At 42.5% G+C, this 26,844-nt stretch overlaps 1 protein-coding gene across 1 annotated transcript; it reads right to left on the bottom strand.

Annotated features, from left to right (window-relative positions):
* Positions 1 to 2,005: 2,005 nt before the first annotated feature.
* wizb (WIZ zinc finger b) lies at positions 2,006 to 26,692 on the bottom strand. The gene is given in 18 exon segments (XM_033971706.2): positions 2,006 to 4,651; positions 8,315 to 8,486; positions 9,169 to 9,490; positions 11,002 to 11,213; positions 11,325 to 11,879; positions 12,170 to 12,667; positions 13,107 to 13,532; positions 14,076 to 14,624; positions 15,057 to 15,164; positions 17,491 to 17,841; positions 18,158 to 18,528; positions 18,530 to 18,593; positions 19,285 to 20,544; positions 22,727 to 22,854; positions 23,414 to 23,489; positions 24,295 to 24,454; positions 25,076 to 25,255; positions 26,443 to 26,692. Coding segments are annotated over 17 exon segments (5,742 nt in total). The 5' UTR covers positions 25,184 to 25,255; positions 26,443 to 26,692; the 3' UTR covers positions 2,006 to 4,269.
* Positions 26,693 to 26,844: the final 152 nt, after the last annotated feature.

A 26,844-nucleotide genomic window follows, 5' to 3' on the forward strand; every position in this document is an offset into this window, starting at 1 on the left:
CAACTCCAGGATGAGTCAGTTTTTAAACTATGCAACATAAATGACCTCTTTTCTTAGACTTTTCCTCCATACTGTGGTTTTATATTTTCAGCAAGAATTTTCAACAAAAAATAATGCTGACTTTGATTTGTTACATCTCATTATTTTTTTTTTTCTGGTGGAGGGTTTGCCACTTGCTTGTTAACACTGAGATTGTCGTAACGGGTGTGTGTAGCGGACCAAAGGATGCAGACTCGGGGAATATTTACAGGATTTATTGTAAGAACAAGGACAAGGTACAAACAGTGGGTGATCCGGAGGTGAGCAGGTGAGCAGATGAGCAGGAACACGGGACACAGGAACAGACCACATGAAGGGATGACAGGAAGACAGGCAGACCAGACGGGCGTAGGGCAGAGCAGGCAGGAGACATCCAGGGCCGGAACACGGAACGCAGGAACAGACAGGAATGCAGAGACACGACAGGGAAGAAGTGAACACACCAATGATCCCGCGCTGAGTCTCTTCTCCCAGCTCCCTTTTATGCCCAGCAAGCATGTTGATTGCACTGATGGGCTGCAGGTGCGCACGGGAGGAGCCAGGAGCCCAGCCCAGATCTGGCAGGTGAGGGAGGGAAGGAGCACGCAGGGAGGAAAACCAGGGGTGGACACTGCGGATCATGACAGAGATAGAGACTTTGTTGTCTGTATTGTATCACACTGTATAGCATTACATTCTCCAAGCACACCAGCGATGTCAGCAAGTCATATCTGTGTAGAGCTGCTTACAGTAAGAATTTTTTTTTTTTTTTTTTTTTTTTGTAGTGCAATTAAATAAGCGCAATAATGCCAAACTGTGGAACATTCCAGGAAAAGCAATAACATCTCCACTGAGACAAACAGGTGGCTCCCACCAACACCAGAAATGTTGCATACTCCTAGCACCCGTAAAAGAAGTTTTTGAAGTCTGTCAGCTGGGGATTGCAAAGTTAAATCTTTTTTCATCCTTACGTTCAAAGATGAGATGGGTCTCTCTAAAATACCTTTGTGTATATTAGAGTGAGAGCTTGTCTGAGAGAAATCATATGCAAGAGCTCAATAGATTTTATTTACCAAACTCGAAGTCGTCTGTGTAATCCCTGTCATCCAGGTCTGATCCAGAGCAAAGACGAAATTTAAATCTGTCAGCTGGACAAATCATTGTAGGAAAGAAGACGTTTTGCTGCTCATCCACTTCTATCATTCAGACAGATATAAGGCAGTGTCCACCAGCAATCAGACCAGAATTTAAGAAGTAATCTGACCAGAACTGAAGAAATAATCTGACCAGAATCCAAGAAGTGACTTTGATGAGCAGCCAAACATCTTCACTCCTACAACTTTTTTTTGACAGATTTAAACTTCGTCTTTGCTACAAACTCGAAGTCTAAGAAAGTAAAAGCTATTTGTCAAGAATGATTAGTAAAGCATCAAAACTGCCTAATAGTTTGAGTGGAGATGATAAATTTGTCTTTCACTCCTCCATTGGAAATAAGCCTTCAGGTAGCCTATAACAAATCTTCCTTTGAGTGCCTTAGCGAAATGCCCTTATCTCTTCTAGGTGAAGCATCTATTGAGACGATGAGACAAGCCCCAAACAGTTTAATCAGACACAAGTGAACAAGAATACGGAAATGACAGTATGCTAGTGCTCTTCAGGTCCAAAGAATCAGAAAGCTGTTTCCAAAATAACTATATGGTATAGAGTTTTATATTAATTCCTTATTAATGCAAGTGTTCTGAAATATGTATTACATAAATTATGGAGCATACAGCAACTCTTGGTTGAGAGTAAGTATTTGTTTATGTGACTGATCTTTACTATTTGATCAATAGCATTCTTAATTATAATCTGACACGTAGGCTGAAATGTAGACTCTTGGTTATAGTCGAACCTTTTCAATGATCAAGCTTGTATTGAGGCTCCATCTAGTGGTCACCTAAAGGTTATGCAATAACGCCAGCAAACCAGAGTGCGTTTTGAAATCACATTTATTTATTTTTTGTTCTGGAGTTGATTCACCCTTCTGAGTGCAGTCCTTCGTTTGCTTCTATTTCTCATTCTCTGTTGTCTAATCACAGACACTCACACATGCGTACATAAGCCAGTTTAACCAGCTGAGGCTTTTGAACAGGGATCTCTAATGCATTGGCCTCTGAGCAGCCACAGACCTGCAATGGGCTCTGTTTGTTTAAGTAGAGGGGACAGACAATCATTATATGAAGTTAAGTCCCCTCCTAAGGCCAAGTTATTAAGAGTCCTTTGATAACAGGACGTGACAATCACAATAAAATGCTTCTTACCGATTCAATCGCTCACCAGCACCAATTCAGTTTGGAGATCTAATGGATCGAAATTAAAAAATAGTCTACCTTGCAGGATTACTGAAATGCACGGAGCAATAGAAAATACATAAATCACAATATATGAATTAAGATCACTTATTTGAACTACCTTTGCTAATAGAACTGTTGATGCCTACTAGCATCAGCAGTTGCTTAGGTACATGTAGTTATATAGTATATACTCCATAAAAGGATTAGGGCTAAACAGTCATGTTTGGAAACACTGGATGTAAAGGACCTGTTGAGCTATTGCTTCAGTCAGTTGAGGTTGATACGAAGCGCCTGAAGCCATGTACAAGAAAACAGATTGGAAAGAAGGTGGGCTCCAGAGACTCACCCGGCCCCCATGCCTGGTATAAGTTCACATGGCTGGGTATATACGAGACCTTGAAGTCAGGTTCACTGGGAAAAAAAAACCTGGAGATTAGTATCACGAAGTCCAGCAGTCTTATCTCATCCAGAGTGGAAAGCAAATCTCCACTTTGCTAGGTCCATTGTAAACAGCAAGTACAGAGGCAAAAACGAGGGAGTAAACAGACTTCTTTGGCACATCCTAACTCTACGACGGATGCAAGTTCTGATAATACAGAAAGGAGTTCAGCAAGCCGGTTGTTTAAACGCCATCTTTGACTTAACAGTGGGAAATGGGTTATGTTTAGTGGCATACAGACAGTTTGAAACATTAAAATTCATTCGAGACAACATTCATATGAGTAAAAAATAAATAATTTGAATCTTGTTGAAAAAAGACAGTAAAATGGGTAAAACATGTTGATGATTCTCACTGGCCCCAGTTCTCACATAATAAGGAGAGCCAGAAGCCTTGTCAAAGACCACCATAAATCAATCAGTAAGAGCACAAAGAGTAGTGTGCATAAGGTTTCAATAGGTGCTTTAGTTACATTCAAGAAATAAGAATAGATTTGTGGACATTATTTAGAGTTGATAAAGGGAGAATCCCTTTTTGGATGTGCTTTCTCCTCTTGCTCCATTCTTTTAGGGCCAGGCTACACATAAAAATCTTAATGATATTTTCCTATGCATTAGTGTTCCTGCTCCACACAAAATTTTGAGTGTATTTTTCATCCAATTTCATACATTTTTCTCTCTATGAATTTCAACAATGACTATAGTTAAAACAGCTGCTAAATTAGTATTAATTCTAGTTACAGGTGCACCACAAAGGTAAGCCATAATGTGTATAGTCTGACATGACATGAATTGTTCAACTCCTCCACATGCATGTATGAACACATCACCTGGATTAACTAAAACTAGCTCCATACAGGTTTTAAACACTGTCTGTGTAGCCAGAGCCCAAAACAAGTGCTCTGTAAGTGCTCAGTGTCACATTAAAAGTGCTATTTTTATCCACCACATATTCCACCAGTTTAAAGTCTAAAGCACAAGACTAGTAGCAGGATTACAATTTTCAAATCTTAGTCAGAACTTTTCAAGGCTTAGACCAGTGCTACAGCTAGTCAAATCTCATGGGTTCATAACAAGAACAGGGGAGCAAAAATGAGGCTGCACAAGTGAACGACAAAAGTATGGAGGTAAGAATGCTCCAAATTGAATCAATAAAAGAAAAGAAGGTTTAAAATAAACAGACATTAAAAATGAACATGACAAAAACAAACATTGTTTTGTTTCCCATAACCTTGGAAGTTTTCACAATACCCATCCATTGGTGCATGGATAAGCCATGGGGCTGTGTTCCCATGGTAACAAGACCAAGTAACAGTCTAGTAAGCTGCTTCAAAGGTGCTTGAGGCTCAGAGGGCTCTTCGGTGGGGAAACTCTTCTCCTCAAAAACACTTGGCTGACACAGAAGAATGACCGACCAATCAAAGGCAAAACTAGGGAAGAAGTAAGGAAGTAAGGTGTGCTGCTATTGGAAGATGAGTTACACTGGAGTTGGCTCGACCGTGGACTGGTCTGTGGAGATATGGTCAAGCTCAGTGGCAGTGTTGGGAGTGCACTTTGCTGGGAGTGTGGGGTTGTGGGTGGAGGTCAGGGCGGGTGCAGTGGTGCGGGTGCTGGAGGTAGAGGCAAAGGTGTGGATAGGTGCCGAGACAGGGGCAGAGACAGGTGTTGAGATAGGTGCTGAGACAGGGACAGAGACAGGTATTGAAACAGGGGCTGAGACAGAGGTGTCTGTGTGGGTGCTTGAAGGAGCTCGGGGGGTAGGGGGGGTCTTGTAATTCATCTTAAAAATGTGCTGCTGGAGGTGACGGATCCAGTCCTCCTGCACTGACAGAGGCCCGTGGAACTCCACTTCACAGAACCTGGGCAGAAGAACAGAACATAAAAATATTCATAAAATATTTATAAAAGTAATATAACTAGTAATAATCCATTTTAATGACATAGCCCAAGAGCCCAGTATGAACACACACACCACATTTATTATAGCATCTTGCCCAAGGACAAAACAACAGTCAGAACTGCGATTAAAACCATTAACCTTTGGGTAATTGGGCAAACTCCCTAACTACTTCACCACCACAATCCAAAATGTTGGGCATTGCACAGTCCGACCCTGGGACACATATAATATAACTCAGGGGTGTCAAACTACTCCTCCTGAGGAGCAGTGTGGTTTTCGTCCTGGTCGTGGAACACTGGACCAGCTCTATACTCTTCATCGGGTCCTCGAGGGCTCATGGGAGTATGCCCAACCAGTCCACATGTGTTTGTGGATCTGGAGAAGGCATTCGACCGGTGTCCCTCGTGGTGTCCTTTGGGGGGTGCTCTGGGAGTATGGGGTCCGGGCTCTTTGCTAAGGGCTGTCCGGTCCCTGTATGACCGGAGCAGGAGCTGTGTTTGCATTGCCGGCAGTAAGTCAGACCTGTTCCCGGTGCATGTTGGACTCCGCCAGGGCTGCCCTTTGTCACCGGTTCTGTTCATTATATTTATGGACAGAATTTCTAGGCGCAGCCAGGGGCCGGAGGGGGCCTGGTTTGGGAACCACAGGATTTCATCTCTGCTGTTGCAGATGATGTTGTCCTGATGGCTTCTTCGAGCCAGGACCTGCAGCAGGCACTGGGGCGGTTTGCAGCCGAGTGTGAAGCGGCTGGGATGAGAATCAGCTCCTCCAAATCCGAGGCCATGGTTCTCGACCGGAAAAAGGTGGTTTGCTCTCTCGGGTGGGTGGTGAGTCTCTGCCCCAAGTGGAGGAGTTCAAGTATCTCGGGGTCTTGTTCACGAGTGAGGGAAGGATGGAGCGGGAGACTGACAGGCGGATCGGTGCAGCGTCTGCAGTGATGCGGTCGCTGTATCGGTCCGTTGTGGTAAAGAAGGAGCTGAGCCGGAAGGCGAAGCTCTCGATTACCGGTCAATCTACGTTCCTACTCTCACCTATGGTCATGAGCTCTGGGTAATGACCGAAAGGACAAGATCGCGGATACAAGCGGCTGAAATGGGCTTCCTCCGCAGAGTGGCCGGGCGCACCCTTAGGGATAGGGTGAGGAGCTCGGTCACACGGGAGGAGCTCGGAGTAGAGCCGCTGCTCCTACATGTTGAGAGGAACCAGCTGAGGTGGCTCGGGCATCTGCTCAGGATGCCTCCTGGACGCCTCCCTAGGGAGGTGTTCTGGGCATGTCCCACCGGAAGGAGGCCCCAGGGAAGACCCAGGACACGCTGGAGGGACTATGTCTCTCGGCTGGCCTGGGAACGCCTTGGGGTCCCACCGGAGAAGCTGGAGGATGTGTCCGGGGTGAGGGAAGTCTGGGAGTCCCTGCTTAGACTGCTGCCCCCGCGACCCGGCCCCGGATAAGCAGAAGAAAATGGATGGATGGATGGATGGTGTCAAACTAATTTTCACAAAGGGCCACATCAACAAAACGGTTGCTCTCAAAGGCCCAGATGTAACTAACTGTAAGATAAATGTCACTAAATGTACCCAAATTTAATGTACAATGAATACTTTTTAATCTTGTTAATCAACCATTTCTATATTTATTACTTATTGAAATAACAAATATTGCATATGGATTTGCAAAGACATGAAAAAATGGCTGGTTAACTGTGTATCTAATGATAAACTGACATTTCCTAATCATAATTCATAATTTCCTTTGTCGCGGGCCACATAAAATGACTTGGCGGGCTGCATTTGGCCCACGGGCCTTGAATTTGACACATGTGCTATAACTGGTATAAGTGAGACAGAAATATACCACAAGCTCTTAAGCACTTCATATCAAGGACTTATTAACTTACATAAGCAATCACATATCTATGCACCAGTACACAAAAGCACTGTATGCCTGAGACTGCTTTAAATCAACCGTACTTTATAATTCTTCCAAGCAGCCAGGAAAAGTCAGAGTTAGCTTCAATTTAATTTATGCCTCATTTACACGTAGGTAGTTAAATGTCATTTCTCCTAGAAGTTGCAAATTGCATGTTTAAGCAGAAACACTGGTCTTGAATAAAGAAATAAAATGCTGATCCTCACAGAGCAGGTACCACCCAGGGGAGCTGTCTGCTTTTGCTGCAGTGAAACAAATCTCATTCATGTTGCTGAAAATACAGAACATCTACTTTCAACACACTTCATTAAAGGTCCTTCAGTCTAATAGTTTCAGGCTTTTTGAAATATTCTTGAGTTGCTTGCTTGGATTTTATTTGTTATTCTTTAATGACAACAACAGTGGGCAGTGGAGTGTAATGGAAATTTAAATATTGTGTCATTATTTTACCTTTTAGAAATCACATGGTCTCGTAACTAAAACTAATTTGGTTTGGTCGTCAAAGACAGTGTTAGAAAAACCTTTCATGTCAACCCTTTTGTTCCCTCTTGGTGGCTAGACTTGTTAAGATGTGTTGTAATGCAAGTGAAAGTAGATGCAACCAAACCATACAGTCGGCCTTCAATCCCTCCCTATTGACCCCTGAGGGGACCCAGCTCATGAATATGTCCAGGAGCCAGTCTGATCACACCTCAGCAGAAGTACCACACTCTCTCCCCTGAAGTGTTCCACATCTAGTATTGTTTCTACTCCACATGCTACTTCATACCTTGTATTGTCTCTACTGCAAATGTTACCTCCTGAGGAGAACCGGCTCCTGAATGTCTCCAGGAGTCGGTCTGACCACCCCTCAATGGAAGTGTCACATGCTTACTTTGAAATGTATGTCCTCTGGTCATCTCAACCTATATAAACTGGGTGCTTTCCAGCATTGGGGGTCTGACATAAGGGGGAGATGCTGTCGGACCTATTTCTTGCAAGAAATAAACTCTTGTCTATGCTTCAACATTCACCAGAGCCTGAAAAAGGAGTCTTATTTCCACGACAGGAGCATGTTGCAGCAGCATTTCTATTAGCAACATGATGTTAAGAGTTAAAGGCACTAAAATGATCAAAACATGTTCTGATAAGTGCAATGGCTTAGTTTAGAATCATGGAAGTCTAACAATATCTGGAAAATGAACCAAAGATGGCGAGGTATTGTTTTCAATGGTCTGTACTTATTGGTGCATGATACCAAAATTATTTAAATTTTAAATTCTGCATTTTTTCCCTCAACACAGGCTAGCTCCTCCCACCATGTGATGATGGAAACGTCCACTGCGTAATAAGTTCTAACCAATCAGAGCAATGCGGCCAAAGAGGGTCTAACACTGGCACAAAGTGGGGCTAGGAAAAATCTGACAACGCTACCTGGAAGCTACAAGGCTGGGAGTGAAACGTCGGCTTGAGAACTAAGTACATCCAGTTGGTTTAGTTTAAATTGTTGATAAAATAGCTTTCAGTCAATTATTTTAACGATCCATGTTTAAACACTTCCTTCAATTAAAAAAGTGTTGTTAACAAAGCTTTCAAGGAGATAGCATCACTTTTTAAGAATACTAAACTACTCAAAGCATTATCTGTGAAGAGTCCACATCATGACAAGGTTAAAAGCTGAAAGTTTTTTAACAAAATTGCCTTAGGACGACTCACCGGCACTTGAGGGTGTAGAAATTACCCTCCAGTTTGACGAGTGGGTAAGAAGGGGGCTTGGGCACCAAAGCAGGGATGGTGCCTGTGCCTGTGCGAAGGAGCCGGGGAGAGCTGCTGTCCTGCTCTGCTCCTTCAGGGCAGGAGGGGTGCTTTAGGGGACGTCGATCAAATCCTATGGAGGAGAGCAAATGTTAAAAATACCGTAAGAAACTCTGAATCCGAATGCTTATATTGATTTGAATAGTTTTAAATAGTTTTGATTTATTAACATATAAGTTCTATATTTTTTTTATTTTGAAGTATTTCTATTCAGTGTTTTTTCCTGTTGTTTGTGGAGTATTTGTTGATCTTATTAGTTGATCTGTTAAAAGTAACATCTTCTTATTCACAAGATATACTTTTTCTGTGTTAAATAACTTAAAGAAAAAAATTCAAGATGCATAAAAGGCAAATAACTGTCAAAGACAAACAAATCTAACTTTTTACTAAGGCTGTGCTAATAGCTTTGTTAATGTACATCAAAAGTCCTTTGTGTCATAGGTAACATTTAAAACAGAACACATTGAGATTAAAGCTATTCATGTCCTAATGCGTCATTATGCAACTGCTCAGTAGACAAACACCTCTCAAATAATTTTTCAGTTTTGTTTGATCCGCTATAGGTGCAACACTATTAGCTAACAGTTGAGTCAATGCAAAAACTACATTTTCACTCAAGGGAAACATTTTGAGGACATTTCACCATTCAAAAGATATAATATTTGGTTTTAAATAGTTAATTCCTACACTAAAAGTAAACTTTTTTTTTTTTATCATTCTGAAACCAATGGAGCACTAGCACTAGCTTAACATACCTCTGGGCAAGCGGACGTTGAGCTCACTGCGAGCCACCTGTGCTTGGAGGGGGAGGCTGCCAGAGGGCCGTGAGGGACTCGGGCTACTGTCCATAGGTTTTGGGGGTGTGGTGTCCAGGCTGGTGCTGGATTCATCCTCAGAGTTCTTGGAGGGGCAGTGGGCGACCTCGCGGTTGAAGGTTGGAACCAGGCTGACTGACAAAGATGAAGACCACTGACCACAGGCCAAGGAAGAGGAGGACGAGGAGGCTGATGCTTTTGGTGATGAAGCAGGGAGGACGTGAGGAGAATCCGCTGACACAGAGACAGGCGACCTGCACTTCTGGTGAAGAGTAATAATGTCAGCATTAGCCACATTCAAAACAAAACAAATATAACCTTATGTTGTACTAAGTACAGTATCTTATCTGTTTAACATGCAAAGAAATAATATTATACAGATAAATAATAGTAATAATAGTGTATACAAGTAAATACATCTAATAGGAGGTTAATACTAAAACATGATAGCAAAAATGTAGAATTAAATTCAGCAGCTTGAGTTAGGGAACAATTGTGTGCCAGATGCCCTTCTCTGTTCAGCTCCAGCAATAAGAATATAATAGGACTGAGAGAGTACGGGCTTGTGACCTATTGGGCTACATTACACACAACTTGCAAATCATTTTAACAATTTCAAAGCAAACTCTCCTAATACGAATCATCAGATAATGAAGAGAATGTTTAGAGAAAAACTATTATGGCTGTGCAGACATTACATGCAATTACTATCTCTAGTGATGATGACACACACATTGTCACAGTACAGTGTAATTACTTAAAATTTAATTTTATTAATCAATTAATTTCATTAATTTTATGGGCAGTGAAATGAATCTACTGAAAGCCAGAATCCAGTCAGAAACAACTTCCTTTAGCCACTCCATTTGCATGTTAGATCTGATGCATTCAAATATAGAAGGAAACATTTTTATAGATTTAATTAAATACATAATCTCTTCTATAATTAAACCGTCCTCAGGTACTGAGTTCAATTAGGTGAGGTAGGATTGGTGTTCTGGTATGAATAAATCTTTACAACTTGACTGACAAGGACATTGGAAATGCAATCTGTTCTGCATTTGTGTCACATATTAGCTCAAAGAAAAGGTGTTAAGAGTGACGCAAATGCACCAGAAACTAATTCAGGAGGGAAGAAAGAGGGAAAGAAAAAAAAGACATTTTCTTCTATCAACAGCATGCCATAATTTATCTGAAGATGAAACATAAGCTGCCAGGCACCCTAGTTACTATGGCAACTATCAAGTCGATAGCTGAGTTGTTCTGGCATCTGTCCCTGCAGTGATTTTAGCTGGGTGTAAAGACATAGGATCTACAGTAAGGCTCAAAGCTGTTAGACAACACGTCTGAAGCTTTCCAAGACGCTAATGTCTGTCGAGCAACCAGCCGGGGCCGCTCAGATCTCCCAGCAAGATGTCTCTCTCTAACTGCAGCAGGTTACAGGCCTGTACAGCCTAAAGGGGCCAATGATCAGTCAAACCAACTAGAAAATACTAGTGCACAGGGCAACTTCAAACCCATGGATAATGGGAAATCTCCAACATAATCAACCAATCAGAATTAAAAACCCTTCTAAATGCAGTTTTCTGTTGCATAATGCATTCCAATGATTTTCATATTAAATATACAAAGTAAATGTATAATTACAAATTGCACAAATACAGTAGAAATATAAACAGAACCCTTTTCCTAAAAACAGTGACCCTAAATATAACATCACAGAGGTCATGACATTTAAAATTATATATGTAGAAAAATAAAAGTTTTTCTCACCTTCTTGAGGGTGCAGTTGCCTTGCATGTAGCTGCGGTGCATGTCCAGCACCTTCTGAGGCCTGCTGCGGATCCAGGCACTGAGTGTCTCAATCGGGGATCCATTCACCGACCACTCAGTCACCCCAAACTGTCTAAGATGAGCCCGGGCGTGACTGGCCAAAGCCTTACGGTTTTCAAAGTAGAAACCACACAGCTCACAGCTGGGATCAGCTGATGGAAGAGGAAGGCGTCAGTACCACTGAATGTGTACATCAAATTATATTAACAAACATAACGAAAAGCAACAGAGCAAAAACAAAACATTTACAAAGAGTAACTTACGCCTGTGCTTGACTGGAGGGGACTTGCTCTTGAAAGATAGGTCATGTGGCAGAGGTGAATAAGTCTTGAAATGACCCAGTGGTGAGTGGGCTGTGTCCGCTGACAGTCCATCTTCTGACAGTGGACGTTTACCCAGAGGGGACAGTCCCAAAAGCCTGCCTCCCGACGGGACAACAGATGTGCCCAGAGAGCTGAGCCCTGATTTGGGAACTCTGAGCCCTGACTGGAGCAGAGTCAGGGGAGACTTGTGCAAACTGGAGGACTGGTAAGTGGACACACCGACAATACCCCTTAGACACTCCAATGAAGGACTGCTCGCCTCTGCACCTGACTCTTTCTTGATCTCAGGCTCTAAAGATGATGCAGAAGTTACCCCTCTTTTCCGCATCACCTCCCTTAAAGTGTCAATGGGTGACCCATTGACAGACCACTGTGTGATGCCCATCTGTCTCAGGTGGGAGCGGGCGTGACTGGACAGTCCTTTACGGTTCTCAAAGTATTCCCCACAGAACTCACAGCGGATGTCCCGAGGTGGCTCCACATCATGAGACATTGCTGAGGATATACACAAACACCTGTTACAGAAGCAGTATTATAGTACAAATATGATGGACTTTTTGCTTACTACCGTGATATATACATGTATTACATAGTACTACCACTACTACTAATTATATACAGTTTGTCTTGTTTTTTTACTGTTTGATTGGGATGGCATGGATGACCAAAACACACATATAAAACCAATACACAAAGCAAAAGCTGATTAACACTTTTGCCATTTAAAACACTACAATGGATAATCAATTTTTAAAGAAGCGAACTGCAGTAAAATCTTCAATTACCCAAGTTGAGTGGATGCACACTGTTAGAGCTGGTCAAAGTGGGGCTGAGACCTCCAGGGGAGTATCCCACAGACCGAGCCACTGTCCCAGGACTAGTCACATCCAGCTGCACTGGCTCTGCTTTGGGCTTCAGGAGTCCACTCACAGAGGACTGAGGAGGAGCGGAGTTCAACTTGGACGCCATGTGAGGCGGACTGTGGTGGCGAGCAAAGGGCAGGCGGTTGAGGAGGGCACTGGGAGGAGAGGAGGAGCTGGACAGAGGGGAGCGAGGAGGGGCTGGAGAGGGTGGAGCCGGGGTCCTCAGAGGTTTTAGAGGCAAGGCAGAGGGAAGACCCCGCCTGGCAATAAGCTCCCTCAAAGTGTCAATGGGTGAGCCGTTGACAGACCACTGTGTGATGCCCATCTGTCTCAGATGGGAGCGGGCATGACTGGATAGGCCTTTACGGTTCTCAAAATATTCTCCGCAAAACTCACAGCCTATCTCCTTCAGAGGTTCACCTGGGAAAAACAGTAATTATTTGTGATTTTTTTCATAACTGCCTTCATGACTGAGGAAGTATCTTGGATGGACAAAATGGCTTCAGTCTTAAAAATCTGCCCTGTTTACTTATTTACCTTTTTCTTGCAGTCTCAGCTGGGCCACATGGATATAACAAATAAAATCAGTAACGATTATTTTTAGGGTCCACTGTTTCACAACAAAAGACTAAGACAGCTCTACAACCAGGCCAATGGAGTGGTGCGCTACCTTCTTGAGGATAAACAAAATTGCTGTCTAAAATGTTGAAATAACTATAGAATGTTTTTTTGGCACCACAGACAGTCAAGACATGAATTGAGTCAGTGGTGGCCGTCACTCATGTTCCTTTATACATTTTTTTTTTTGTTTACACATGAAAACTTAAGAAGCTGAAAAATAAAAATGAAAAAAGCTTACTGAGAGGAAGGGTCATAAATTCCCCACTGTTCAGGCGGAAGATCTGCATGGAGGAGGGCTTGAGACGCTTGGCGGGCGGGCCGAGTAATGGAGAGGCAGAGGTAGTTTTGGAGGTGGTCACCTTGTACAGCAGAGGGGAAGAAGACGTGGGGAGGGAGAACAGGGGAGACTTTGGGGAAGAGAGTGTACTGCTGAGTCCCTGTCTCTCCACAGGACAGTCCAGCTGCAGTTCTCTGGCCTTGTGCTTGAACTCATCACTCTCTATAAGCTGCGTGAGAAGGTCTATAGGTGAGCCCTTAGATTCGGAGTACTCCACTCCAAAATGCCGCAGGTGGGCCCGGGCATGACTGGACAAGCCTTTTCTTGTTTCGAACCAAGCTCCACACAGCTGGCACACTATGTCTTTGTGGGGATCGGCTTCTAGAGCTGTGCCATTAAAAATGTTACACATTAGTAATTAACATTATTTTTTGATAAGCACATCATGATACTCAAACACTTAAAAGAGCACTAGTGCATCCCCCAAGTGTGAAGCTAAAGCTAAAATTAAACCATTACATTTAAAATGTATTAACAAGGTTTAGCAGAGGATAATCTGTAAGATGATAATGTAAATAGTAATTCCTCTATAGGCAGGGCTTTCCTGAGTCTGAGAAGCAATGCCTCTCTGACCTCCAACAATCACACACACCAACACAAGTGAGTAAGGTGTCTGACAAAGGGCACAATGGTACCATGCACTATCAGCAAGTCCTGAACAACCAACTCAATGAGTATTAACATCTCTAACAACTGAAATCCTGCCAACTAAAGTATTCTAATTACACACAGTTATTAGTACTATGTCACTGAAAATAGCCTGGGGTGTAAAAGACAAAGTGTCGCAAAGGTAATTGCTGTTAGCAGTCTAAAAACAAACCAAAGGATACGCTTGTCTCTTACCAGACACAGCAAATGTTTCAGACTTACTTAGGTTGAGTGGAGCATCGTTGTCCTGTGGGGCCCACAGGGGTTTGCTAGTCGGGGGTGTGGCCAGGCTGGAGGTCAGGCTCTTCATTCCCCCGGCTTTGTGCTCCAGAGAGCGCAAAGGGGAAGACACTGGCAGCAGGGAAGAGATGGGGGCTTTCCTCACCACTGAAGAGGGAGAGGGTGCCAGGAGAGGAGAGGCACCAGGGGAGGGGGTGGAGCAGGAGGTGGAAGGGGGCACTGCTTTGGCTGCTTTGGCAAGGAGGGAGGGAGGGACAGGTGTCTTCTCCACATCCATGACTTCTATCACTTCGTCACTTGGATTACATGGAGTGGAGGGAGAACACTTCTTGGTTGGAGTAGGCTCTTGAAGACAACAAATTTGGCCGTCTAGTTTGCGCTCCTTGGCGATTTGGTACAGGAAGTGGATGGGTGCCCCGCTGCTCTCAGAGGCTCGGATGCCAAGCTGGCGTAAGTGGGAGCGGGCGTGGCTGGAGAGGCCTCGTCTAGTCTCAAACTGGGCCCCACATACTTCACACTTCAAATAATCATCTGCAAACACACAAGCCACATGTAACTAAGGGATTTAAGATATGGATTACCACACAACAGCTCTAAACATTCAACAGTTTCATTTACTTTTTAAAATCTACACTTGTACTACTTGTAGCATATTATTATTTTAGATATAATCAAATAAAGCATTACCATATTCTAATCCCACACAGTGGGAGTTTCTCTTGCAGATTCAGGTACAGCTCTGTGTCCCAGGGGAGCACTGCCCTCACTTACCCTCATATCTGCTCCCTACTCTGGCCCCATGTAAAACTGACCCATTTAGCCCATAAGTACATTTGTCTTCCTCTCAGGGTCCCTGGGGACAGCCTTCTAGGTTCATTCCTTCTATTTCCCCATGCACTGACAGCCATGATAAGGCTTCTGTGTGGCTAATCCCATCCCCTGTCGACATGCGGGCTCACTCACCCTTGGTGCGGGCATCCTCCTGGGACGACCTGTCTGACTCCCGGACCAGGCTCAGAGCGGCCAGCTGCAGCGCATCGCATTCTTCAACAGCCACTTCGTCCTCCTCATCTGAGGTTCATACACACAAAGAGACAGCAACTTCATCACACTCAACTCAAACCCACACACACCAAATGCTGATGGCTGCATTTTAATACCTGACAAAAAGATGTAGCCTGTTCTACCGCATGCAAGCACATGTACAATTATAGAATATAGTAAAAATGGCATTTTAGTCCAAAAATAAAAACATTAAAATGTTTTCATTTAGTTTTTAAGTAAACCCTATTTTTTTATTAAAAAATAATAAAATGAAAAAAACGAATTCATATTCTAAATTTTTGCAAAATAATATTCTATAACTTCTATAAATTCTATAAAAACTGAGATGGTAGTCTTTCTTCCCGGATTCTTGGGTCAAAAGTGCCATTTTCTGCGACAAATGGCTAAATCAAAAGAGACGCGGAGACAGACAATGCTTTTTGTCTGGTGGGCGGCTCTGCGCTTGTCACTTCATCTCTTGACTGTAAAAGAGCGGCGATGTGACACCTCAGAGCGCAGCGTTACAACGGTCTCACATCAAAACGCACACAATGGCACGGCATCATTAGCGGAGCATTTAGACCGTGCAGACACGCCGAGTTGACTGTAGGAACACCACTGCTTAACCCCGAGCAAAAGTGTCACTTCCACTGCACTTCACCTTTCCTAAGTTCTCCAAACATCACTCGCTACATTCTAAAGTGCTTAACTATGTCTACAGAGCGATTCCGCTACGAGTTTGTAAGGAAACCATGCATGGATACATACACTGAAGGCACAGCACGTCCTCTATCAAAAATCAAAGTAAATGGCGAGGATTGGGCAAGTGTAGGTAATTTTAGAGATCCTGCAGCATTGAAATACTGGACGTCATCCCAGACGCACTCAATGAAAGGCTCAGACAGGAAGAAAATACAGTAATGTTCGAGCCAATAGGAGCGGCACTTATTACCGAGCACTAAACAATCCAAACGCATGTCTATGGGGACTGCTGACACGCGTGACAAGGCGCACCGTGGCTACCTGCCCGACAATCATTTTTCTTTACGTGCTCTCTGGAGAGAAAAACACTTTTAATGGCTGTTGTCTAGAGAGATGTGGCACAGCAGGAACGCAGGAGATGAGATGGGAGCGAGCGCGGCTCTGATGGGGAAGACGGCTGGAGCTGAACTCACTGCTCCGCAGCCGCAGTGCATCGGACTCCCGGCAGTCGTGGGAGCCAACCGACTGCTTTTCCGCTATTGTTTGGGTCTGCGGGGAGGTGGAAGCAGCCATTTTTGCCCCATATGCACCGCTAAGCTTAAGGCGTGACCAATAGAGGAAGGCGGATGTTGGCATCAGAGTGTATGAACGGTGGGCATAAGGGACTATCGCTTGACATCTCCACATGCAGCCACTTAACCACTCAATCATCAACAATTTGATCTTAAAGTTATACAAGCAAGAACGGCAGTCTGTTATCACCGCTGTGGAGCAACTTCTCAATGCACTCGCCACAACTGAATTTCCCCACAGCGCGTTTGCATGGGGGGTTCCCTCATTGGGACAGAGGAGTGGAGTTGGATTTAGGTCACGACAGAGAGAAGCATCTGACATTTTACTCATCCACAAATCTAATGAGCAGCGTTTGGCATTAAAATAACATCTCTGGAATATTGAGCTACTATGAAAACGTGCAACCATACCCACATTTAGGTAAAAGCCTTTTTTGAGAAAGTTTAAATCCAGAAGGTTATTGATAATATAGACATTGGATGGCACGGCGATCTTACAAAAGTTGATATAACCACAGCTGAGACCACACCGATAATACATTTACAGACTGCTTGGATCTGCTTCCAGGCAACACTAACACTATAGGTTACCCTCAGCCAGTCAAAGCTTAACTTACAGCAAACCACATTCATTCCCAAAATAAATAAATAAATAAATAATGATTTTAATAAACATTTCTTTAATGTTCATGACGTGTTTAAACACTGAAATGTTATAATAATAAATTGGGTTAGTTCGCAAATTCTGCAATATTCTGTTTGTTTGGGGTTTTTTTTTTGTTTTGTTTTTTACTATTTTTCAAAACCTTTGACTTGGTCTTTCATGTTGTAAAACTTGAAAGAATGCATTAAAGTCAGTTAGCTGTGTTGTGAGGAAATTTAGAGACAAAAAAGTACAATAGGGGACTTTTTAAAAGTAGTCAAGTTGATCACCTAATTTGAGGCATTCATGAGGCTTTTGAGGCATTCATTTCAATTAACTAAATATTAATACTGCATCTATCTCAAACAATCTTTTTGGTGTGTGTCTTACTGAAAACTGATTATAAACATCACAAATGATTGAAATGAATTCTTACCTTTACATTCTTTTATCTGGTCCTCATATTTCCAGGGTACAGCTGATTCTGATATGTCAGACCTTGACTCTTCCTCCAGTTTCACCTCAATAATATCATCTTCATCACTGTCCTCCTCCTCTTCCTCATCACACAGGCTGCGTGGGGGGGCAGTGGGGATGTCCAGGTCAGGCCGGCTGGAGAACACCTCTCTCAGCACGTGGATAGGGGAGATGGTGATGTCCCAGTTGGTGATGCCCAGGTCTCTGAGGTGGGCACGTGCATGACTGGACAGGCCTGCCCGCGTGTCAAAGCCAGCATTACAGAACTCACAGTGCATCACACTGAAGGTGCCCGGGTCAAAGTTGGCAACTGTGGACACAGGAAGCAGCCTGTAAGTACACAATGTCTCCACTGGTGTAACCATACATAAGGAGGTCCAGTAAACCATGAGGCATGTGGCCTCAGCTGGCCAGAGGTGGAGTAAGTGTGTGAGGTGAGAGAAGAGTGGGCGTTGATGCTTAAACTGTGTCCACCACTTGGCTGGATAAGATAGTCTATATTATCAACATATGGAATATTTTTCCAATAGACTTACTGTAATAAGTTAAGTTAAAAAAACAATTATATGAAAAAAGTTGAATCCACAAAATAAAATGTACAGTTATGTAAATAAGGCATGTTTTACCTTTCTTCTTCTTCTTCTGATAGGAGAACCTCCTCTCTATAGCGTTGACCTCTTCGGGAGAGATGAAATGGCGCACATTATAGCTAACACCCACTCGGTTCAAGTGCCCCCTCACGTGATTGGCCAGCCCGATGCCATTATGAAATCGATCGGGGCAGTAAGGGCACTTCCTCTCTATGCTTTTTAGCTCCTCTGTGTCCTCATCAATCTCCTCTGTGTCTTCATCCAGGAGGACATTTGACAGCAGCTGTCGTGCACCCTCTTCATCACCCTCCTCATCATCACTGGGCACTAGCACTGGGGCAGCACTGACTCGACTGCTCCGCCTCAGGTAGAACACCTTTCTGTCCTGCTGTCCCTCCTGTTTTGTCCTCACGCCTCATACTTCTTCTCAGAGGAGGTGCCTGTGGGCTGCTGCACTGTGCTACAGGGTCATCTGAATAGACAACATCATTTCATGTAAAAAGCAACTCATTGCAGATTTTGTGAAAAATAGAAACTGTCTACTTTAAAATACATTTAAATAGTCTGGCCAGTTATATATTAGTTATAGTAATTATGTGTATATAGCAGCATTAGGTAAGTGCATTGCAATTGGTTCTAGTTATGCTAAGTTTTTCTGTATTCTAACAAGAGATCATTTTTTGACCATTGGTATTACTAGAAGAAGAGTGACTAGTGAGAGAAGAGTGCAGACAGGACATTTTATTGAGATCTGGATTTAGTCTTTTCTAAACTTCAATGATTTGTTTGGGTTTTTTCAATTGAGAGGTCCCTAGCCAATCCTCTGTCAGTAAGAGCATGTGGTTCCCCACATTGGACTTTGGAGGTTTGACTTGGTTGGACTTTGGAGGTTTGACTTGTCTTAGATGGCAATGATTAAATGTTTATATTGTTTATGTTAATGAAATTGATATTAAACTTATTTTCTTAATTGTTTGTAAAAAGACAAAATAAAATCAACTTTTTATGATTTTTGTTTGTCATATCGCCCAGCTCTGTAAAGACAACACAGTACAAACAACCAAACCCCTTAGCCAAAATAAACCAAGTTACCAAAATCAAAAGTGCTTATATAATTATCTTAATATTACAATGATTCAAATAGCTGCAATAATTTCACTCACCTGTGTTGGACAGAGATCTTGTGCGCTGAGTGGATTTATCCTCTTGTTGACTAATACTCTCTGCTGTATGAACTTGCACCTGATCCTCACTATCAGACAGTTTATCGTACTCCAATCTGGGATTAAGCCTGACCACTTTAGTCCAAGTATTCTCTCTCCTATTTTGTCCCATATTCCCACTTATTCCATCTGGTATTGTGCAGTCCTCCAAAGGACAAACTCCTCTGGGGAATTTACTAGTTATGGAGATTTCAGAATTTAAAATATGTTTTGAACTCTGCCCCTTCTCTCCTTGCCCTTGGTGTGTGAGTTTCAGGTGATCCCTTAAAACCTTTTTACTCGAGGTTCGGAAGGCACAGTACAAACAAGCAATTTGAGTGGAAGAAGGTTTTCGGTTGTGGGTCTTTTTGTGATTCGCCAGTGCTTGTGGCGTTCTTGTGCTGAAATTACATACAGGACAGATAAATCGTCGCCGGTATCCTGTTTGACCTCTCCCTTGGACTGGGGTCCTGATATCTGGAGCATCTAAATCCACAATGGCACAACCTGTATTGGGGATTCTTAATGGCGAATGAACCGTTAAGGCCTCCTCGCTGTCTTGTTTTTTAAAATTGTCAACATTCAATTTCTCAATCTCCGTTAAGATTTTGTCACGTGATTCCTGGTGCAGCTTTTGATGGGCCTCTAATTCGGTTTCATTTGATAAGTTCCAGCCACATTCTGTACACTTAAACTCACTACTTTCACCAATCCTATCCTTGTCACTGCCTTCTGAAATACACTGGGAGTGCTCAACCATGTGTTCTTGTAGGTGGATCTGCTTCTTGAAGTAAATGCTACATTCCACACAAGTAAAAATTTTGTTGTCCACCTCTGAGGCGCTTTCCTCCACTTGTTCTTTAGGTTCCTCCAATAATTCGTCTTCGTCAAAATCGTACATCTTTTCCACCTTGCTGTCTTTTGAGTTTTTTCCCAGATCAGGGCTGACGCCAGAGAATGGTCTGAGCAGCACTCTCTTCTTCCTGCAGCGCTGAATGAACGTGCAACGGGCCCAGGGAGCAGGAGGAGGGCTGTCAGGATCAGAGTCTCCGGGGAAGGTGTACACGTCTCTCTCCCGTTCCTTGAATTCTTTTCCCATGTGCGTTTGGGAGCCCTCTGTCTTGTGAACCTCCTGCACCAATTGGCAGCCTTCCTTTGGTGGGGATTTAGAGACAAACGGTTCGGATGGCTCGCTTACATTCCAGAGTGCGCTGTCAGGCACTGTGAAGAGAATCAGAGGATTGTAAATGAGCAGATCAAAAGAAGCAAGTGGTTTTGTGTTGGTACCATTGATAGTAAAAGTGGATGAACTTTTAGACATGTTTGGGATTTTGTCTTGCAGCCTGACTGAAGCCCATCCTTGGGACCTTAGGCAGGGAACAATATGAAACGTGGCCAGCTAGTACAAAGAGACAATAAGGACCAACTATTCTGTTACTGAATTCCCAGGTCACCCCATTCAAATAAATAGTAACTTGTTATGCCTTATTTTTGCATGTCGGAAATAATATTTTAAAATGTTCAAACTCAAAGCTATTAGTGGGGTGAGATACTGTTATGTTCCAATGTTTTTATTTTATATAATTCACTATTAGCTAGTAAAAAGGTGAAGTGGCAATATAAAAATTGCTTCTATAATCTTCTATAAATGTTTCTGTAATGTCATTTTCCAGTTGTTAACAACCACATGAGAGTGCACAATCTCGTCAGATCTCAAAAACTAAGCCAGGTTGAGCCTGGTTAGACAGCTAGAAATACCAAGTGCTGTAGTGGGGCGGCAGTAGCTCCAGTGCATATTGTACTTTACGATTACCTATGAATCTGGGGGGTGTGTGTGTGTGTGTGAATGATTGCTGGTGGTCTGAGGGGCTGATGGCGCAGATTGCCAGCCTCACTTCTGTCAGTCTCCCTCAGTTGTGGCTACAATTGTACCTTACAACCACAGAGTATGAAGTGAATGAATAATGCAGTGTAAGGCTCTTTGGATATCTTGAAAGCTGTTATATGAATCTAAATGAATGAACTTTGGTAAGCTACTATTATTGCCTGGAAAAACTCTCTCCAAATGGAGTTGATTTTTTGGTTCATTAACTTACCATGACATAACAGTATTTTTTGCAAGATCTCCAGTTGCTACACTGCCTGGCCAAAAAAAAGTCACCACTGAAAAATAAGGTCACACACTGTAATATTTTGTGGACTGCGTTTAGCTTTGATTATGGCACACATTCACTATGGCAATAAGCTTCTGCAATGTCACAAGATTTATTTCCATTAAGTGTTGCGTTAATTTTTCACCAAGACCTTGCATTGATGATGGTAGAGTTTGACCACTGTGCAAAGCCTTCTCCAGCACATCCCAAACATTTTCAGTGGGGTTAAGGTCTGGTCTCTGTGGTGGCCAGTATGTGTGAAAATGATGTCTCATGCTCCCTGAACCACTTTTTTCATATGAATCCTGGCATTGTCATCTTGGAATATGCCTGTGCCATCAGGGAAGAAAAAAATCCATTGATGGAATAACCCGGTCATTCAGTATATTCAGGTAGTCAGCTGACCTCATTCTTTGAGTACATACTGTTGCTGAACCTAGACCTGACCAACTGCAGCAATCCCAGACTGCCCCCACAGGCTTGTACAGTCAGCACTAGGCATGATGGGTGCATCACTTCATCAGCCTCTCTTCTTACCCTGATGCACCCATCACTCTGGAACAGGGTAAATCTGGACTCATCAGACTACATGACATTTCTTCCATTGCTCCAGAGTCCAATCTTTATGCTCCTTAGCAAATTAAAGCCTTTTTCCAGTTAGGCTCACTGACTAATGGTTTTCTTAAGGCCACACATCTGTTCAGTCCCATTCCCTTGAGTTCCCTTCACTATTAAACATAGCCCTACGTTCTACTGTTGTTTTTCTTCTATTTGATTTCACCAAAGTTTAAGTGATCGCTGATCACGATCATTCAGGATTTTTTTCCAGTCACATTTCTTCCTCGAAGACGATGGGTCCCCACTATCCTTCCTGTTTTTAATAATGCATTGGGCATTTCTTAACCCAATTTTAGTAGTTTCTGCAATTTCCTTAGATGTTTTCTTTGCTTGATGTATGCCAAAGATTTGACCCTTCTCAAACAGACTAATATCTTTTCCACGACCACGGGATGTGTCTTTCGACATGGTCGTTTAAGAAATGAGAAGTGTTGTGGAAGATTTATGCTAAAGAATGCCATAACAGAAGCAACTCATTGCACCAGTTGGGGTTAAATAACTTGTTGCCAGCTGAAAGATAATTGCACATGCAGTAATTATCCAATAGGAGGCTTGTACCTATTTGCTTAGTTAAATCCAAGTGGCAACTTTTTTATTTCCCAGGCAGTGTATGATCATTGGTTTGTACTCACATTGGTTTGCACTGAGCTGAGCTTTTGGCTCTTGAGTGTTTATGCTCCTTGTGCTCTCCGCCGGTTCCTCTGCTTGGTTGGACACAGGCCACACTTGCTCGCTTTCTTGGCTGTTTTCACATTCAAGCCTAGGCCACAGTGAAAGCAGTGACATTTTTATGAGCAAATCAAAGTGTTGCAATTTATTTTTATTAGGCCAAAGATACTATATGTAGGACAAGGGAGTCATGTGAGTGCTATTTTTAGTAGAGGATTTGCACATATTATCAAAGTAAGAGAAGTGACTATGTGGGTGGGTATTTCTTAGTTTACACTTCTATACATCACACAAACCAACAATAAACTGCTAGAGACCACTTAAATACCATAACAGATCAGTGCATTAAAATTCTTCTTCAGATCAAGTTAGTGTGAATCTTTTTTTATAAAACTATTTTTGAAGTTACCAAAGACAAATCATTTTTCAGCATATGTTGGTGTAACAGGATAATAGAAATTCATTATTTTTCAATGACTATATTATTGAATTTCTAGATTTACATTTTGTAATAAATTGGTTGACTGTCAACAAGTTATCTGTTATTTAGATTCCACCTAGAAAGATATTGTAGGGACCACCACCGACCACCATATATTAGTAATTCAGTAGTAGTTAGACAGTGCACCTTTTGCTGTCCCTGGCCTTACCTGAGTTCTGTGGAGGGTGACCCAGGGCTGTGAGCGGCCAGACCGTGAGGGTTCGACAGGTGGGTCAGCTCCTCCTCTGGCACATGGAACAGACAGGGTAGGCCACCATTAAATACATGAGCATCCTATGTCCTGCACTAAAGTTACAGCTCTGATCAAATCTATAGTACTGTGGTACAAGAAACACATGTCCATTTGCAAGCTGTCTAATAACACATCTCGCTCATTTCAGTCTACTGTTGTCCTAATGTTAGAAGCCCTGGAAACGGTTCAAACATCAAATGTGTTTAATGATGGTAGTAATTAATGGAACTGAAAATTATCATTGACCAATCAATATGCATTTTAAAACTATTACTTTGACATCGTATTGTACTAAGATATACAATTTACAAATGCACATGGTGCCATGGTTGTTAAAACTGGCACCACAGCGCATTATGTTTTTGAATAAATTGTCAATTCACAAGTAAAAATAGAACCTGTTTAACAACTTTTCAATTTAACTTTAAGTCTGATTTTAACAAAAAGGATGACATTTTGTCAAGTGGCATCATTTATAATAATGAAACCTAAAAATAGCAAACCTCTCAGCAGGAATTCTTTCATGTGTCATCTTTGTGTCAGCTCTGATGTGAAACGGACTCATTTTGAAGTCAGTAATACGTTTATCTCAATACATTTGCATTATGTTTTGTTCCTTAAATTGCTTCTCCTATAGCACATAATCTATGCATCTAATATCTACCTATGAACATGCAGGCAATATCTGCTGTTACATAAGCATGTAATTAGATGGGTACTTAACTATTTACTACTAAGTTCATAAGTTAATTTTGTCTGTTCATATTTTGCATACACATTTTGAGCACATGTTTTACCATCCAGCGTCTCCTTCTCTGAGTCGGAGTCCCAGCTCAGCGAGGAGTGGAAGACCGAGGGCCGCGCTCTCCGCTCTGCACCTCCTCCTGGCTCTGCCCCCTCTGTCAGCTCACATTTGGCAGAAGTCAGACCATCTTGTTTATTTGGAGAACATGAGAGCTAGCACAGGCAGACACACATACAATTATTCTGAATTGGTCAAAATTTAGAGCTCTTTATTAATATATTCATTGTAAAAATATGTATTCATAAAGCGCCTTAAAAAAGCAGAGTTTACGAAGTTTATCACAACATAATCAAATACAAAACAAAGTAATTTAAAAAACAACATACAATAGAGAGCAAACAAATATAGTTCAAGAAATTGAATAAAAGGCTATTCCATAAAAGTGAGTCAGCAGTGGTTGCAGGTCCAAATTCCAAAAGTAGTTGAAACAGCTGAATCCTGAACCTGAGGCCATTACAAACACGGGTTTGGACCCAAAAGGAAGATTTGGAACAAATATGAACTAAAATTTTCAAAACAAGGATGCATAGACAATAATATTTTAGAGCAATTTACACAGTTAATCAGTAAAAAGTGGTTTGATTGTTTAGTGGCTATTAATTAATTGATTAATTAGTTAATTCATTTTGACACTATACACCACAATTGAAAGTAATTTTTTGGAATATCACAGGCATTGCGTCAACGGTGACACAAAAAGGTGAATGTATAAATTTGAAATATTGAACCAGTTAAATGTAGTAGTACTAGTAGTGTAACTATTGTATATGTACCTGTAGAGTAGAGTCGAAGGTGGAGGAGGTTGGTGGAGGGCTTTGTGCGTGTAAATCTAGGGGCCCATAGCTGGTCCCTGGGGTGAGGGCTCCGGCTTCGGGCTCCATGGTCCCCCCCAGAGAGCAGTATGGCAACCCACCGTCAAGGAGTCTACCTACATGGTGCAATCTTGGGTCCTTCTGGAATCACAAACAACAACACATAAGTAGTGGGGGTGTCACATTGACAGGTGTCATTGCTACAGTGTGATTTTATAACATTTACTGACAACATGAATAAACTTGTGTCATCATATCCTATCACTTGATCAGCATTAGTAGTAATTTATCCTGTTATGTGAGTGACACCTGGGATGGCTAAAGCACAACAGGCAGTATTACTACATGTTTGTTATCTAATGTAATCACTAAACCAGAACCTGTCAAGTTTGGCCTCATTACACGAAAATGACACAAGTCTGCTCCATTGTTTCCCAAACTTTGGTACATTTACCACTGGTGGTACGCAAAATCCTCAGTGAGTTTGCTTAATTTAGAGTTAATATTATCCACTTTTTGTCATCCTTTGGGTAATTCCTTGTTTACAATTACAGGGGAAATGATGCACTGCACTTTTTGAGCTGGTTTAGCCCTAGATTAGACCTGGAATAGTCCTGTTATATAGATGATTTAGATCTGGTGATACTTACTTGCAAAGCAGATCTTTCCTTTGGTGGTACTTTGTATGGAATGTTTGAGACCTGCTAGTCTACTCTAAACCTTCACTAAACTATAGATGATGATTAAATCTCCAGCACTCCAGATGGAGTGGCTATTCAGCTATTAATATGCTTGCCCATGTGAACAATTGTCAATCTTCTGTTTAATGCACTATTTGTGAGTGGCAAAGAACAGAGAAAAGAGCCAATTCATTTACTACTAGGCACTAACATGTTGATACCAGTGTAACAAATGGACAGGGATACCTGGATTCAAACCTAGCCTAAATCAAGTCTAACTCGCTCTAACTAATGACCACTTGTTCATTTTTGACGCTTCCAGATTTCTGCCCCCAGCGTTAAGTCCGTGACAACATCTTTGTTTTGACCCATTTGTTCAAAATGTCTGGTCTTCAAACATATAAAAAAGTGGCCTTTCCTCCAGGCCCGTTTCTTCTCTAGCCGTCTTAAAGCGGCCCAGTGCCCGGGTCCATCACCCTGCTCATACCGCTGGCTGCGCACAGCTCACACTTAGCTCTCTGTCTGTCGCTCCGGTGAAAACACTTGTATCGATCTTGTCCTTGTCAGGTGACTTTCTCCAACAATGCATCCGTGCACTGCTGTCTGTAATCCCCGAACGCCCTGAAACTGCAGTTTTTTAGTACTCACTGGAATTGGCCTGCGTTGCGGATAGCACTTTTTGGAGACGTTGTTTTAAACTGCGTTCATCGTGGTTGAAGACAGAGCCGAAGCGATACCCCAGAGCCGTGGATAGAGAGCCCGTGCCTGCCCTCTGCCGAAGGGACGAAGAGGGGCTCTGCTAAATGCCGATCCGGGTTCCTGCATGGCTCCTTCGGAGATGCCAGGCGGAGGACTCCATGTTATTTGGCTCGGAGGCACGCCACGGCTGCGTGCGTAACGTCGATGCGGAGGAGGAGGGAGACCCGTGGAAGAGTTCGCGTAACATACAGAGGGCAAGTTCGGGGAGTTCAACTTTTACCACAACACCCACATATTTGGCTTTATAACATGGCATCATGGATCTTATTATACTTCATGCAAGGCACGTAG

This window comes from Periophthalmus magnuspinnatus, chromosome 8 (genome assembly GCF_009829125.3).
Source record: "Periophthalmus magnuspinnatus isolate fPerMag1 chromosome 8, fPerMag1.2.pri, whole genome shotgun sequence".
Classification (NCBI taxonomy): Eukaryota; Metazoa; Chordata; class Actinopteri; order Gobiiformes; family Gobiidae; genus Periophthalmus; species Periophthalmus magnuspinnatus.